At 50.3% G+C, this 13,456-nt stretch overlaps 1 protein-coding gene across 1 annotated transcript; it reads left to right on the top strand.

Annotated features, from left to right (window-relative positions):
- The first annotated feature begins 3,476 nt into the window (after positions 1-3,476).
- Positions 3,477-10,545, top strand: TUBAL3 (tubulin alpha like 3). The gene is made up of 4 exons (XM_065673863.1): positions 3,477-3,565; positions 6,486-6,729; positions 8,217-8,365; positions 9,120-10,545. The coding sequence occupies exons 1-4, from the start codon at positions 3,563-3,565 to the stop codon at positions 10,101-10,103; spliced, it is 1,380 nt and encodes a 459-aa protein (XP_065529935.1). The 5' UTR covers positions 3,477-3,562; the 3' UTR covers positions 10,104-10,545.
- Positions 10,546-13,456: the final 2,911 nt, after the last annotated feature.

Genomic DNA, 13,456 nt, shown 5'->3' with positions numbered 1-13,456 from the left:
CTGCTGGAGAACAGGATCCGGCAGTTCAGGTGATGGAGATCTCTAGGACTGTTCCACTGAATATTAGTCCAGAGCTGAATTCACTTGAAAAGACAACAAATGCCTTCAGGGAGATGAGGGGGTGGAAATTTGGCAGCTTTTACTCCCCAGAAAAAGGCATAATGAGAGCCAGTGGCTGGAAGCTGATCCTGGGAATGTGAAACAGGGAGCACATTTAACTAGGTGAACAATTAAACATGGGAGCAAGCGATTTCTGAAGCTGTGGATGTTGGAAATACATGAATCACTGTTTTCTCACTTCAGCCAACAAGCCAGAAATACTGAGAAATCCCACATTTGGCTCAGCCTGAAGCAAATGAGACTTTTCCCCCCACTTCTTCCTGCTTCAGCAGCAGCAATGATTAATATCGAACAAAATATTTCTCTTCCAGAGCCAAACCCTTTTGATTCCATGGGAGCACCTCTAACAAAGGCAAGCAATTGGCCTGAAGAGTGACATGTTGAAGTCCAGGTTGGATGGAGTCTTGGGTGACACAGTCTACTGTGAGGGGTCCCTGCCCATGGCAGGGGGTTGGAACTGCCTGGTCTCAAGGTCCTTTCCAATGCAAAGGACCATTTATATGGTCCTGTACAGTCATTCTATGATTCTAATGCCATTCTCCAAAGCAGCACCTTCTCAGCTTCTCAGCAGCCTAGGGAGTCAAGTGCTTGCCCACAGCATGGCCGCAGATCAGTTCTCCAGTCTCAGCACTCACCCAGCATCCTCATGGATAAGGATTTGCTGTGTAAAGGCAAACAGCAGCTGGTGCCAGACCACACGGCAGGGACAGCAATAGGAAGACCAGGGACAGCAAGGAGGCAATATTTAGGAGGTGGGAGTGAGAAGAAGGAGCAGCAGCAGCTGTGAGTCTGGCTATAAAAAGGTTGGGAGCTGCTGCAATGGGTTCTCTAGGGGGGGTGGTCTCTGTCCTTCTTGTTGCTGTTGTTCTAAACACGTCTTGGGGCTGAGATCGTGGCAGGTTTGTCCCTGTCACCACCACACTGCAGCAATTCCCTGTTTTGCTTTCCATTTGCCGAGAAAGACAGAAATCAGACCCCAAATTCTTTGACTTGGGGTTTATCAAACCCTCATCATTTAGGGAATAAATGCTTCATGCTCCAAACTACCCCAATTCCCTATTTTCTCATTGAGGAACATGTGCTTTTTGGAAAGAGAAGATCTTGTCTGATCAGCAGGCTTGGTGCACACATTTTGGGAGGCTCTTGGTTTAGGCCAGGTACGAATAGCTTCTTGGGTGACACGGTCTAGAGTGAGGTGTCCCTGCCCATGGCAGAGGGTTGGAACTGGATGATCTTAAGGTCCTTTCCAACCCAAACCATTCCATGATTCTATGGTTCTCTCTACCCAGAGGCCAGCTTTGTTCCCAGCAGACATTTGGAGGCCACAGTGCTGACAGCAGTGTTTGCATGATGCTCTACCTAACAGAAGAACCCAGTGAACCCAGTGATAGCTGAATTCCCCCACTTCCAACACAGGCATAGCCATGTGCCCAATTGGCTTGAATTCCCTATATCCATAGCATAGCCACAAGGAGACACAGGGTAATGCTCCCATCTGCCCTCAGATGCAGAGGCTGGGCTGAACTTGCCAGTGGAGGAGAACTCTTCCATGGGTACCATCCTCTTGCAGGTGAGCTCATGTCTTCGTCCCTCTAGGCTGCACATCCTCAGGGCCCAACAGGGTGAGTACCCACCATGCTCTGCTGAGCCCATACACAGTGCTGGGAAATGTAACTTCCCAAAGAAATTCACCCTTTGGATGAGGGTGTCCTTACAATCAGGTTGGTGCACACAGGTCCTTGGAGAATATTAATTTTGCCTCCTTAGAAGACCCTGAGGTCCACTTAGAATGGGTTGATGAGGACCTGCGCAAGCAAGCTGTGAATACATCCAAAATGACTCCATCTTAACCTTCCTGTTCCAGTCTGTGACCCCCTTCATCCCCTCATGGTGAGCTGAAAGGTCTCCCCTTCTTGAGGGTTGAATTACCCTTTCCTCCTACGTCCTGTACTCCAAATGCAACCAACTCAATGGTCTACACTGGACTTGTTCCACTATACCAATGTCTATCTTGTACTGGGAAGCCTAAGTTAGACCCAGTAAGCAGAGAGGGTCTCGCCAGTGCTGAACAGGGGGAAAATTCCTGCCTTTGGCTGCCTGAGGCTTGTGCCCATAGTCTGTAACACAGTTATCCCTCCAACCTGTTGCAACTGTGGCAGAACCAGAGAAGGTTTGGGAACATTGTAGTGGGACAATGAAGAGGGATGTATGGGAATTAGGAAACAGGTTATCACCAACTGCGCTTGTCTACTCCCTGCTTGTAACCACACAGGTACTACTGAGACCTAAGGGTGGATGCAGAGCAGCTTTAAAGATGCACCTACCCATTTACTGCCCTGTTGGAGCCAGACCAGGGGAGGCCATGGAGACGCTGCAAGGGCTGGAGCAGCTCTGCTCTGGAGCCAGGCTGAGAGAGCTGGGCTGGGGCAGCCTGGAGAAGAGAAGGCTCCTGAAGGGGAGACCTTAGAGCAGCTCCAGTGCCTAAAGGGGCTCCAGGAAAGCTGGAGAGGGACTTTGGACAAGGGCCTGTGGGGACAGGCCAAGGGGAATGGCTTTAACCTGCCAGAGGGGAGACTGAGATGAGCTCTTAGGCAGAAGCTCTCCCCTGTGAGGGTGCTGAGGCGCTGGCACAGGGTGCCCAGAGAAGCTGTGGCTGCCCCATCCCTGGCAGTGTTCAAGGCCAGGTTGGATACAGGGGCTTGGAGCAAGCTGCTCTAGTGGAAGGTGACCCTGCAATGGCAGGGCTTGGAACTGGATGAGCTTTGAGGTCCCTTCCAACACAAACCATTCCATTATTTCGTGATTTGCAGGATGGTGCCAAAACTGTCTCAGTTCTGGCTCTTGGCAGGGGAGAAAAATGACCCTGTAGTGACCAACAGAAAGGGCAGATGAGGGTTTGAGCCTACATCCCAGGGGTGCACAAGTCAGCAGATTCCCATGAAGGTCATTGAGCATCTGGAACACAGCCCAAGTATTGCAGGTTTGTGTCTAAAAATAGACAATAGATGCAGCAGATCAGTGGAATAATGATAAGGGGAAGATTGCTTCTGCTGCATAAAATCCATATAGGGGGGACACAAACTTCCACAGAGTTTCCTTCTTTTTAGCCAAACCCCAAATTTGTCATCTATTTCCCACCACCACCACTTTTTTTCCCCTTTTCCCTCCATTTGAGGCTCTTTGGAAAAAAAAAAGAAATAATCTCCCATTGTACCCTCCCCAAGTGTGTTTCATCACAGCAATCCCACCAGCTGGACACGAAGAGATCCTTTTATCCCTTGCTATTTCCAGGGATGCAAAGGAAAAGGAGCTCTGCTCCTTTAAGCTAGCAGAGAGCTTCTTTCTATTCAGGTGGAGTCCAGCCTTCCTGGGCTATAAAGTTGCAGGGAGAGGCAGGGCAGCAGCTGTTTGACTTAGATCTTAGCGAGCCTCCAGTCTCATCATGGTAAGAGCATGCCTTGTGTTTGTCTTGGTCTAAACTTAACGTAGAGATTGTGTGTTTTCCACTGTAGTGAGTTAAACCCCTTGATTTCCTTCCCCCCTTCTCCTTTAGCTTGGGAATGTTAATTCCAAACAGCTTGGTTGAATTGCTGATTACCTGATGGGTTATTGAGTCAATGTTTGCTCCTTATAAGGGAAAAGTGAAGGATTTGCTTGGAGAAGGACCATTTAAGTGGCCTCTTGCTGCTTTTTCACCCAGAGTTTGGAGCTCCTGAGGTGGGGGCCAGAAAGTTAGGAGGTTTTTGGCTCTTTAATGCAAGTTGGGGGTTACTTTGTGGGGAGGGAATGACACACCAGTATCTTAACCCAGAACTATGTGGTAAACTGGGGTTTAAGTTCTGATGCTCCTGGCCTTTCTGTTTCCCGGTTTCCCAAAGTTTAACACTTCAGTTTTTGCTTTGCCACAGGGAACTGGTGCAACTTCCACAGGCCTTTAGGTTTTTCCTTCCTTAGGAGTGAGCTGCCATGTTGCCTTTGTCTGCTGCAAACCCTTGGGATTAGCTATGAAATGAATAAAGCCCCTTTTTCTTCTAGGTTTTTAGTTGAATCTTTGGTCTAAGGAGTTTGCAGCAGTGAAACTGAGCTGGATTAATGTGGCTACCAAAACCCCTTCAACTCTGAGTAGCTCTGGCTGATTTAGCTGAAACCTGTTGTAAAGAGCAACTTAACTTCCACTTTATTGTGGATGCAAAGAGTAACTTGTTGGAAAATCCAATGGCTTCCCTTTGCATGTTGTGAATGGGAGAAAACTTCAAAGTACTTCCCAGTGAGGCAGCGTTTGAACTTCTCCTTTTATCTGCTGACTCCTGGAGTCTGCCTTGGCTAGAAAACGGTTAAACATTTACATTGCGTTCCCAATGGGAAAATCAGCTGGACAACAATAGGCAGAGCCTGTAAAATGCAGTATGTCCTGATGTAAATGTTAGAGAACTGGGATCTCAAAAGAAATCCTTCTGGCACATTAATGGGGGGAAAACCTGCAGGAAAAGCTGCATTTCCTCCTTCCAGAAGCCCCCTCTCTTTTCCATCTTAGTTTTCCTCCTCTTTTGTTCCCATTCCTGTGCTCTGGGCTGAAAATTCCAGTGCTCCCTGAAAGCAGGTGCTGGGATATGGAGCTGGGAGAGGACAGTGAGGGGAGCAGCTGTCCCAGCCCATGCTGGAGAAGCACCCGCAGCGCTGACCCTTGCGAGCTGTGGCGAGGAGCTATTGCAACCATTTGCTGAGAGGGATGGGCAAATGGCAGCCAGCATTTCCCACATAGTGCAAATATCAACTGGGACAGGGAGGGCTTAAACACAGCCTCCACACCCAGCAGGATGGGCACCCACTGGGATTAAGGTGTGGGTAAAGGGGGTTGGTACCAGGGACACTCATCCAGTTGGTGTTTGGTTTTATGGTGGATGATCTGGATGTGCAGTGGCCTTTGAGGGCTAAGAAATGTCTTGGCACATCCATGCTTGGAGATAACGTAAGGAGTTCATAGACCAGCTTGTGTTGGAAGGGACCTTCAAAGCTCATCTGGTCCAACCCCTGCAATGAGCAGGGACATCTTCAACTAGACCATGTTGCTCAGAACCACATCCAGCCTGGCCTGGAATGTCCCCACGGATGGTGCATCCCCCACCTCTCTGGGCACCCTGGGCCAGGGCCTCACCACCCTCACTGTAAAGAGTTTCTTCCCCATGTCTGGCCTGAATCTCCCCTCTTAGTTTAAAACCATCCCCCCTTGTCCTATTGCAACAGGCCCTGCTAAAAGGTTGCGTTGCATCCTTCTTCTGATGGCTGCTGCCACTAGTGGTTGGTGCCCAGGGCTGTCTAGTGTTACTTACAGGGCATAGACATTCCAGAGACAGAATCCCTCTGGCAGGATAGTTATGTGTAGGGCTGTGCACACACGATGTCCTCTCAGCTCTGAGACAACTGAGTTGTCGATGGCATTTGTTATGCCCTGCTCAACACGGGCTACTTGAAGCAGAGCTTGTGTATGGAGACCCCCAGCTCTGGGTAGGTGGTGTGAAATGAGTTGAGACCTGAAGCAACCTGCCCATCAACACTACAAACAGTGGGACTTGCCATCCCCAGGTGGAATCATCGGCTCCCTTTCATGGTGATCCCTTGGGAAGCAGCACTGCCCCATGCCATGCATGGCAGTAATTGGGACTCTCTGCTTGGGATGGGAGGCTCTGTCATCGCTGCAGCACTGCTTTGATCTCAGGGTGATGGAAGCAGCAGAGATGCCAATTACCCAGGGAGCACACAACCATCAGAGAGTCTCCAGGAGACTCCAGGACCTTCAGTACTGCCCTGGAGTGAGTTAGAGGCTCCTGGAGGATGACCTGGTTACATGAGGACTCCGAGCCTCCCCTTGGGTGTCATCCTGCCCTTGTTCTGGCTCTGGGCAACTGCTTGTTTCCTGCTGTGACTCCCAGCTTGGCTGGGGAATTCCCAAGCTTCGCTTCTCCCTGCTTAGCACACAGGTTGTTTGCTTGGATCCAGGAGCCTGGAGCTGTTGTCTGAGGTCCCATTGCTCTGGGACCTGGGGAACCGGCCGCTGCTCCAGTCCATGGCAGCTGAGCGTGGAGCCAGCGCTGCTCAGCTGCTTCCTGCCTCAGTGGGAAACCCATCACCTCCTTCCTTCCTTCCTCCTCCTCCTCTGGGCTGGAAGAGCCCTTTCTAGGCATGCTGTGTGTGCAGCTTGGCTGCATCCAGCTGCCCTGCACATCACAGCTTGATCCTTCCTCCAACCCCCGGCGGTGGGAGGAAGCCGCCTGTTTCCCTCATCATCTCCAGCAGAGAACCACGGGGGTTAGTGCTAAGTCACAGGATGTCTGAAAACCACCTTAACACGTTGTTTCCCATTCCAGAGGGAATGCATTTCCATCCACATCGGGCAGGCTGGCGTGCAGATGGGCAATGCCTGCTGGGAGCTGTACTGCCTTGAGCATGGGATCCAGGCGGATGGGACCATTCCTGGCCCCAAGCAGGTGAAACCTGTGGAACCAAAGGCTGAACAAGTGGATTCTTCTTTCGAGACCTTCTTCTGTGAGACAGCCTCTGGGAAGCACGTGCCGCGGGCAGTGTTCATAGACTTGGAGCCCACTGTGATAGGTAAGAGTGGGGCAACTGTGTGTTGTGGTGCCTTTGACCCTTCTTACTTGGGGTTCCTGTTGCTCTTCAAGCCAGCTCTCACTCTGCTTTAGTAAAATGTCTCCAACCATCAGAAGGGAATAGAGTTTGTGTTTCCAAATGGACCTGGGGGTGACAGACCTATTGCTCTTACTACACTGACTTGCCTTTAGTTGATCCCTCCTTTAAAGAGAGCTGCTTTCTTGAGCAGGATCTTCAGAGCTGCAAAGTGGAATGAGTTTGTCAGCCTTAGTGGCTCTGGACTGAGTTGCACCATCACATGTGGCACATCTGGTTTTGATACTACCGGTGAAACATCTTTGGGCAGATGGGTGCTATACATACCAGAGAATCACAGAATCAACTGGGTTGGAAAAGACCTTTAAGATCATTGATTCCAACCTTTACCCCAGCATTAAACCATGTCATTGAGGGCCTCATCTACATGGGTTTTAAACACTTTCATGGATGGTGATTCCATCACTTCCACTGGGAAGTCTGTTTCAATGCCTGAGCACCCTTTAGGTGAAGAAAGGGTGATCATGGCTCTGTGGAAGCTGGGTCTCTTGCTACTGCAAGCTTTCTACTTCCCTTTCCACCCCCTTTAGTGATCTCTGGGTGTTTGACTTTGTCGTGGCATTTTGATTTGAAGTATCTTCCTAAAACCGAATCCACTTTTGCTCAAGGAACTGGTGGGAATTATTCCCAACCACATGCATCCATCTACCTGCTTCTGCCCTCAGGGCTTCTCTCGAGTGTTTGCTCCTACCTTACATCCAGGATGTGTGACTCATTATTTCATCTAATGAAAGGAATGCAGACTTTTGGTTTGGTTCCACTTCGTTTTTAGGCACCTTATTAAGGCATTGAGAACTTAGTGAGCCAGTAGAATATGAAACGTGTCCAACATTGAGACTAAGTGGGTTTAAATATCCCCTGGAGGTGCCTCCAACTGCATGGAACCTAGAGAAACTGCTTCTAATGCCTGTCTTCATAGCATGCCTGAAGCTGGGTCAGGTACACTGAGCAGGAATATCAACTCTAGAGGCATTCTGTCTCTTCAGTAGGTTGTAGAGTAGTGGATGGAGGTGATACTTCCAGCCACCTCAAGATGCTTTGCAACAAGGAGAAAAGCAGGAGGGCTGGAACTAGATGATTTTGAGGTCCTTTCCAACCCAAACCATTCTATGTGGTAACTGTAGTCCCACAATAACATTGGAAACATGGGCAGTGTCCTAAGTCTTTAAGCTAAACTACATTAGGATCCCAAGGTAGCTGCTGGGTGAAGATGGAGGAGGTACAGTAGGACCTTGGATGGGATTATCCTTCCTCCTTCCATTATTCCCAGTCTGAACTAACCATGCGATGACCTTCATCTCTCACGGGTTCCTGGTAGGTCTGTTGTGTGATTTACTGTCACGGAATCTGTAAATGTGTGCTGCTCTTCACGACTGCTCCTCCTTGTGTAGATGAGATCAGGACTGGGACCTACCATGCGCTCTTCCATCCAGAGCAGCTCATCAGTGGCAAAGAAGATGCTGCCAATAACTATGCCCGTGGTCACTACACCATTGGGAAGGAGATTATAGACACTGTCCTCAGCAGAATTCGTAAGATGGTAAGAGAAAAGAGTCTTTCCATTAAAGTAACACATCATGGACATGTCCATGGACACTATGGACAACAAAATTACACTTTGGGGATGGGGTAGAAGTCTTCAGAGGAAAAATAAACCCTTTATGTGAGCTCAAAAGGTGGCTGCTGTTGTGATTAGCTTTGGTGCTCAGTAAAGCAAGGGGCCATCTGAACCTGCTCTAAAAGCAGCCGGCATTGCATATTATACATGTATGAAGTTACACAACACTAGACCCAAGAGACAGAAGAGGAGGACTTTTGACCACGGGACGAACACACCCTGGTTGTGCAATTGGAGATATTCTAAATGGACAATTGGTAACAGGGCTGGGAAGATCAAACTCCATATTCAGTAAGAGTGAAGCAGGATTGTAGCATACTTGGATGCCTGTCAGTGAGATGTCTTTTGGGATGTCTCCTAAGGGTGTAGGGCCCATGTACTACCTCAAATCCCCTCTCAGGTGCTGAGCTCTTCATTGAGCTGATAAGGGAGCAATTTGCCAAGGGTTTCCATCTGACCAGACAGAGCTACCTGTGGCAGTACCATGGAAATGCAGCACTTGATGAACACGGGTATACTTCAGATGCTCAGCAGGGTGATGTCCTGAGTGAATTCACTCCAAGGCTTGGGCTCAATCTGCTCACTAAGTGCTCTAAACAGAATTATTGCTGCATTATTTGGGATGGTTATTTCAGTCCTTTATTGAGAGAGGTAACTATACATTGTTCTGCTGCAGGCTGACCAGTGCAGTGGCCTCCAAGGGTTCCTGGTGTTCCACAGCTTCGGAGGAGGCACAGGCTCCGGGTTCACCTCCCTCCTCATGGAGCGGCTCTCTGTTGAGTACAGCAAGAAATCCAAGCTGGAGTTCTCTGTGTATCCAGCCCCACAGGTCTCTACAGCAGTGGTGGAGCCCTATAACTCCATCCTCACCACCCACACCACCCTGGAGCATTCGGACTGCTCCTTCATGGTGGACAATGAAGCCATCTACGACATCTGCAACCGCAACCTGGACATCGAGCGTCCCACCTACACCAACCTCAACAGGCTCATTGGGCAGATTGTCTCATCAGTCACTGCCTCCTTGAGATTTAATGGTGCTCTCAATGTTGACCTGATTGAATTCCAGACCAACCTTGTGCCTTACCCACGGATACACTTCCCCCTCACCACCTATGCCCCCATCATCTCAGCAGAGAAAGCCTACCACGAGCAGCTCTCGGTGCCAGAGATCACCAATGCTTGCTTTGAGTTCTCCAACCAGATGGTGAAGTGTGACCCGCGCCGGGGCAAGTACATGGCGTGCTGCCTGCTGTACCGGGGTGACGTGGTGCCCAAGGACGTCAACGCGGCCATCGCGGCCATCAAAACGCGCCGCTCCATCCAGTTTGTGGACTGGTGCCCCACGGGCTTCAAGGTGGGCATCAACTACCAGCCTCCCACTGTGGTGCCCGGTGGGGACCTGGCTAAGGTGCAGCGTGCTGTGTGCATGCTGAGCAACACCACGGCCATTGCCGAGGCCTGGGCACGCCTGGACCACAAGTTTGACCTGATGTATGCCAAGAGAGCCTTTGTGCACTGGTACGTAGGGGAGGGCATGGAGGAGGGTGAGTTCTCAGAGGCCAGGGAAGACCTGGCTGCCCTGGAGAAGGATTATGAGGAGGTTGGAAGGGACTCGGCTGACGGAGAAGAGGATGAGGCTGATGAGGATGAGTATTAACAAACTGCAGCTTGGTCTTTAATGAAGGCAAACCTCCGATGAAACCAAACCCTCTGTCAGAAGCCTTAAAGTAGTCCTGAGTGCCTGGAGGTGCCAAAGGATTGTCCTGAGCCTCAGTGCTACTGTTTAAGGGTTTAAACCTTTCCTGCTTGCATAGTCTACGTGCTCATAGTGCACGGCTGTAGCATGGGTGTCTCGTGCTTTATCACACTGCTGTTGATTGATGAGTGAAGCTGAATAAGTGCCTGATTTTGTGTTGGGGACACATAGGCAGAGGATCCTGGTTCCTAGGCCAGGGGGATGTTGCGAGCTGCCTGCTTTGGCTTGAAATGGCAAACTCTTGCTCTGGCTTTTAATGTAAAAGCACTTTTTAATTAGAAAAGCACCTGTAAACCTCTATGCAACTGCTTTTATTCAAATAAAAAAAGACTTTTTTTGGGGGGGTTTTGCTTTTAGTTCTTTGGATTTAACCCAGATCACAGAATCACAGAATCCCAAGGGTTGGAAGGGACCTAAAAAGATCATCTAGTCCAACCCCCCTGCAAGAGCAGGGTAACCTACAGTACATCACACAGGAACTTGTCCAGGCGGGCCTTGAATATCTCCAGTGTAGGAGACTCCAAAACCCCCCAGGTCTTTGTATGGGGATGTCCCTACTGCATGGGTGCTGCTTTGGGGAGAAGAGCAAGTGATGATCAGGATGTGATAAAGCCATCGGTGAGGATCATCAACCATAATGCCTGTTGCAAGGGAAGTGTCCTCTATCCCACAGGAACTTGATGCTGGAGCTGAATGCTGCTTTTCTCACCTTGTCTGGGAGCAGGCAGGGAATTCCCAGTTTGATTGTGTCTGGGTAAAGAGCAATGTCCTGGTGGGATTTTGCTTCCTCACATTGATGGTAGAGCTTGGTTGTTCCCTGAGCAGGTCCTGGGCATTGGGGCAGTGCTGGGGTCTTGCTCAGGGGTTGGTGTGAGCATGAAACCAGCCCCATGTGCATGGGGTAGGGTTTGCCTTGAGGAGCTGAGCCAGGCCCTGTGATGACTCAGGAGGAAAAGCAATGAGTTGCCTATGATAAGATAGGGAAAGGGAGTGTTTGTAATCCTGTGGGACAGGATTGTGGCTGGTCCATGCTGCATTCAGTGTCTAAGTTGCATTACACTTTGTGCTTGTATACCATAGCCTCCATCCATGCTTTATTTCAATGCTGGGCTCAAAGTGGAATCAGTCTTTTCCCCAAGACACCCTCCACACCCTGTAGCTACAGTTGCCTTCTCCACTGACGGAGGTATGCTTCTGGAGGTGGTCCTAAAGTGATGCACTGAGAAGTACAGGCAGGAATGGGAGGTATTTCTGTGTCCTATACCTGGGAGATGGGAGGAGACCAGACTATGGTGTCAGCCTGAAAAGCCTGGGTGCTGACAGCATGAATGGGCAGTAGATGGACCTCAGGAAGATCCCTGTTGGGCTGAAGCCTCCTCTGTGCTTTGGCTGGTCCTTCTGGGGATGGTCACTAGCTCCTGCCTCATCTGATGGGTCCTCTCATTCATTTTTAGCTCTGCTAGGGTGATGCAACACACTGAGACCTCCCAAAGCTGGTGAGTCCAAAGACCTTGGGGCTGAGTAGGTCTCCTCTTATCCACCTTAGGTGGTCGCTTTCCATGTCCTAGGTTTCCAGTTGGTTGTCTCCGTACCATGTCCCTAACACTGTCAATAACCCTCACAGGGGGAAGAGCAGCTATTCCATTTGACAGAAATGAGACTATTCAGGGCTCAAAGATTCTCTAAAAGAGCAAAGGTGAGCTCTGGTTCTGTGCTCATAGGTAAAGATGCTGAGATGTTATCAGGCATGGTCTTGAGGGCTGCCACCTTTCCCGGTAGCCACTGGCTCAATCCCCTCAAAGAAGGGAGGGCCAGCAGCCTCATGGGGAGGCGGGTCAAGCATCATTCCCGCTTGGAGCCACAAGCCAACCAGTGTGGCTGAGCAAGAGCAGGAGCACAGCCACATGCTCCTGCAGCTTGGAAAGGCACCAGCACAGCACTGGGATGATGGAATTGTTACCGGGATCAATCACTTTGGTGCATTGGTCAGCACAGAGCTGCTCCTGCTCTCCCATGAATGGAGGGAAGGAAAGGATGTTGCTTGCAGGGAGAGCTTCTGGACACTTGGCATCTCCAGCTTGATGGCCATAGGCAATGCTTTGGCCTCTCCGTGAGCAGTGGAGTCTCCAGCCCTACACCCAATGCTTCGTTGCACAGCTCCAGCTGTATTTTCCCTACCTGTGTGCTGGAGCACCAAAGCTGGTCATAAAGAAGTTCACTGAGCAGCATCACGTGGAGTAGCAGGTCTGTGTTTCCACCACATTGCTCCAGCCCATTCACCACCATTCCTTCACTGCTCCATTACTGCAATAAGGGTGGATCACAGGGGTCAAGGTGGATTTGCTCATCCTTGTCCTGCAGGGAAGAGGCTCAAGGTGCCTGCAGAGTTCTGTCACTGACTTCTCATAAGGTCTTGGGCAAGTTCACCCTCCTTGGTTCTATCCAGCATTACCTGCTGCCTCTTGCTTCCATCCCATGGCCTGACACAAGCCAAGAGCTGTGCCTGGAGCAGATGAGAAGGTGTGCCTGGTCCTCCTGGGGCCAGTGGTGAGGAGGATGCTTGGTGGGGGTTGTGGTTCAGCACAGGGCAACGTGGTCTTCACATGGCTGGGGGACAAACTGCTTCACTCCATCACTTCTGGGCTCAGTTTAGGGCCATCACACACAGATGTAATAGAAAGGGTCCATCACAAGCAGATGAGCCTGAAGCCCATCAGCATTCACAAGAGTGCCCTGATGGAGCTGCAAGGCTGTAGGGGAGCAGGCAGGAGACAAGCATGTCCCGAGTGGTCCAGCAGCCAGACTTCCCCTGCACTCCCAGCACGGATAAGGGCTACACAGCAGCTTACACTATACAGCTCTGCACTCAAGCTATCAGGCACACCAGAAGGTTTAAAATGGGAAGAATGAATACCAATAGTACCTTTTCCAAGCAGGAAGTTGACCCCCAAAGAATGCAGAGTGTTCAGTAGATCCATGGAGATTAAACCTTTCCAGTATCATAAGATGAGGTTCTAGATGTGACCTCAGGCCACCAGTGATAGTACAACCATTCTGGCTGCTGTGCCTCCCTCCTGCACCCCTATGGGCCACACAGACAGCCCATGAACCCCAAGACCAGGACCCCAGTCCCAGGACATCTGTGGTGAGCAGAAGAATAGCTCGTCCCACCAAAACCATCGGGCAACCCTCACTCAGCTCCTGTCCATGCACCCACAAGGGTAAGGTAGAGCTGGCACTGCACGTGCCAGAGC

This window comes from Lathamus discolor, chromosome 1, assembly GCF_037157495.1.
Source record: "Lathamus discolor isolate bLatDis1 chromosome 1, bLatDis1.hap1, whole genome shotgun sequence".
Lineage (NCBI taxonomy): Eukaryota > Metazoa > Chordata > Aves > Psittaciformes > Psittacidae > Lathamus > Lathamus discolor.
Note: the sequence above shows the minus strand (reverse complement) of the source record. Positions and strands in the feature narration are given on the sequence as shown.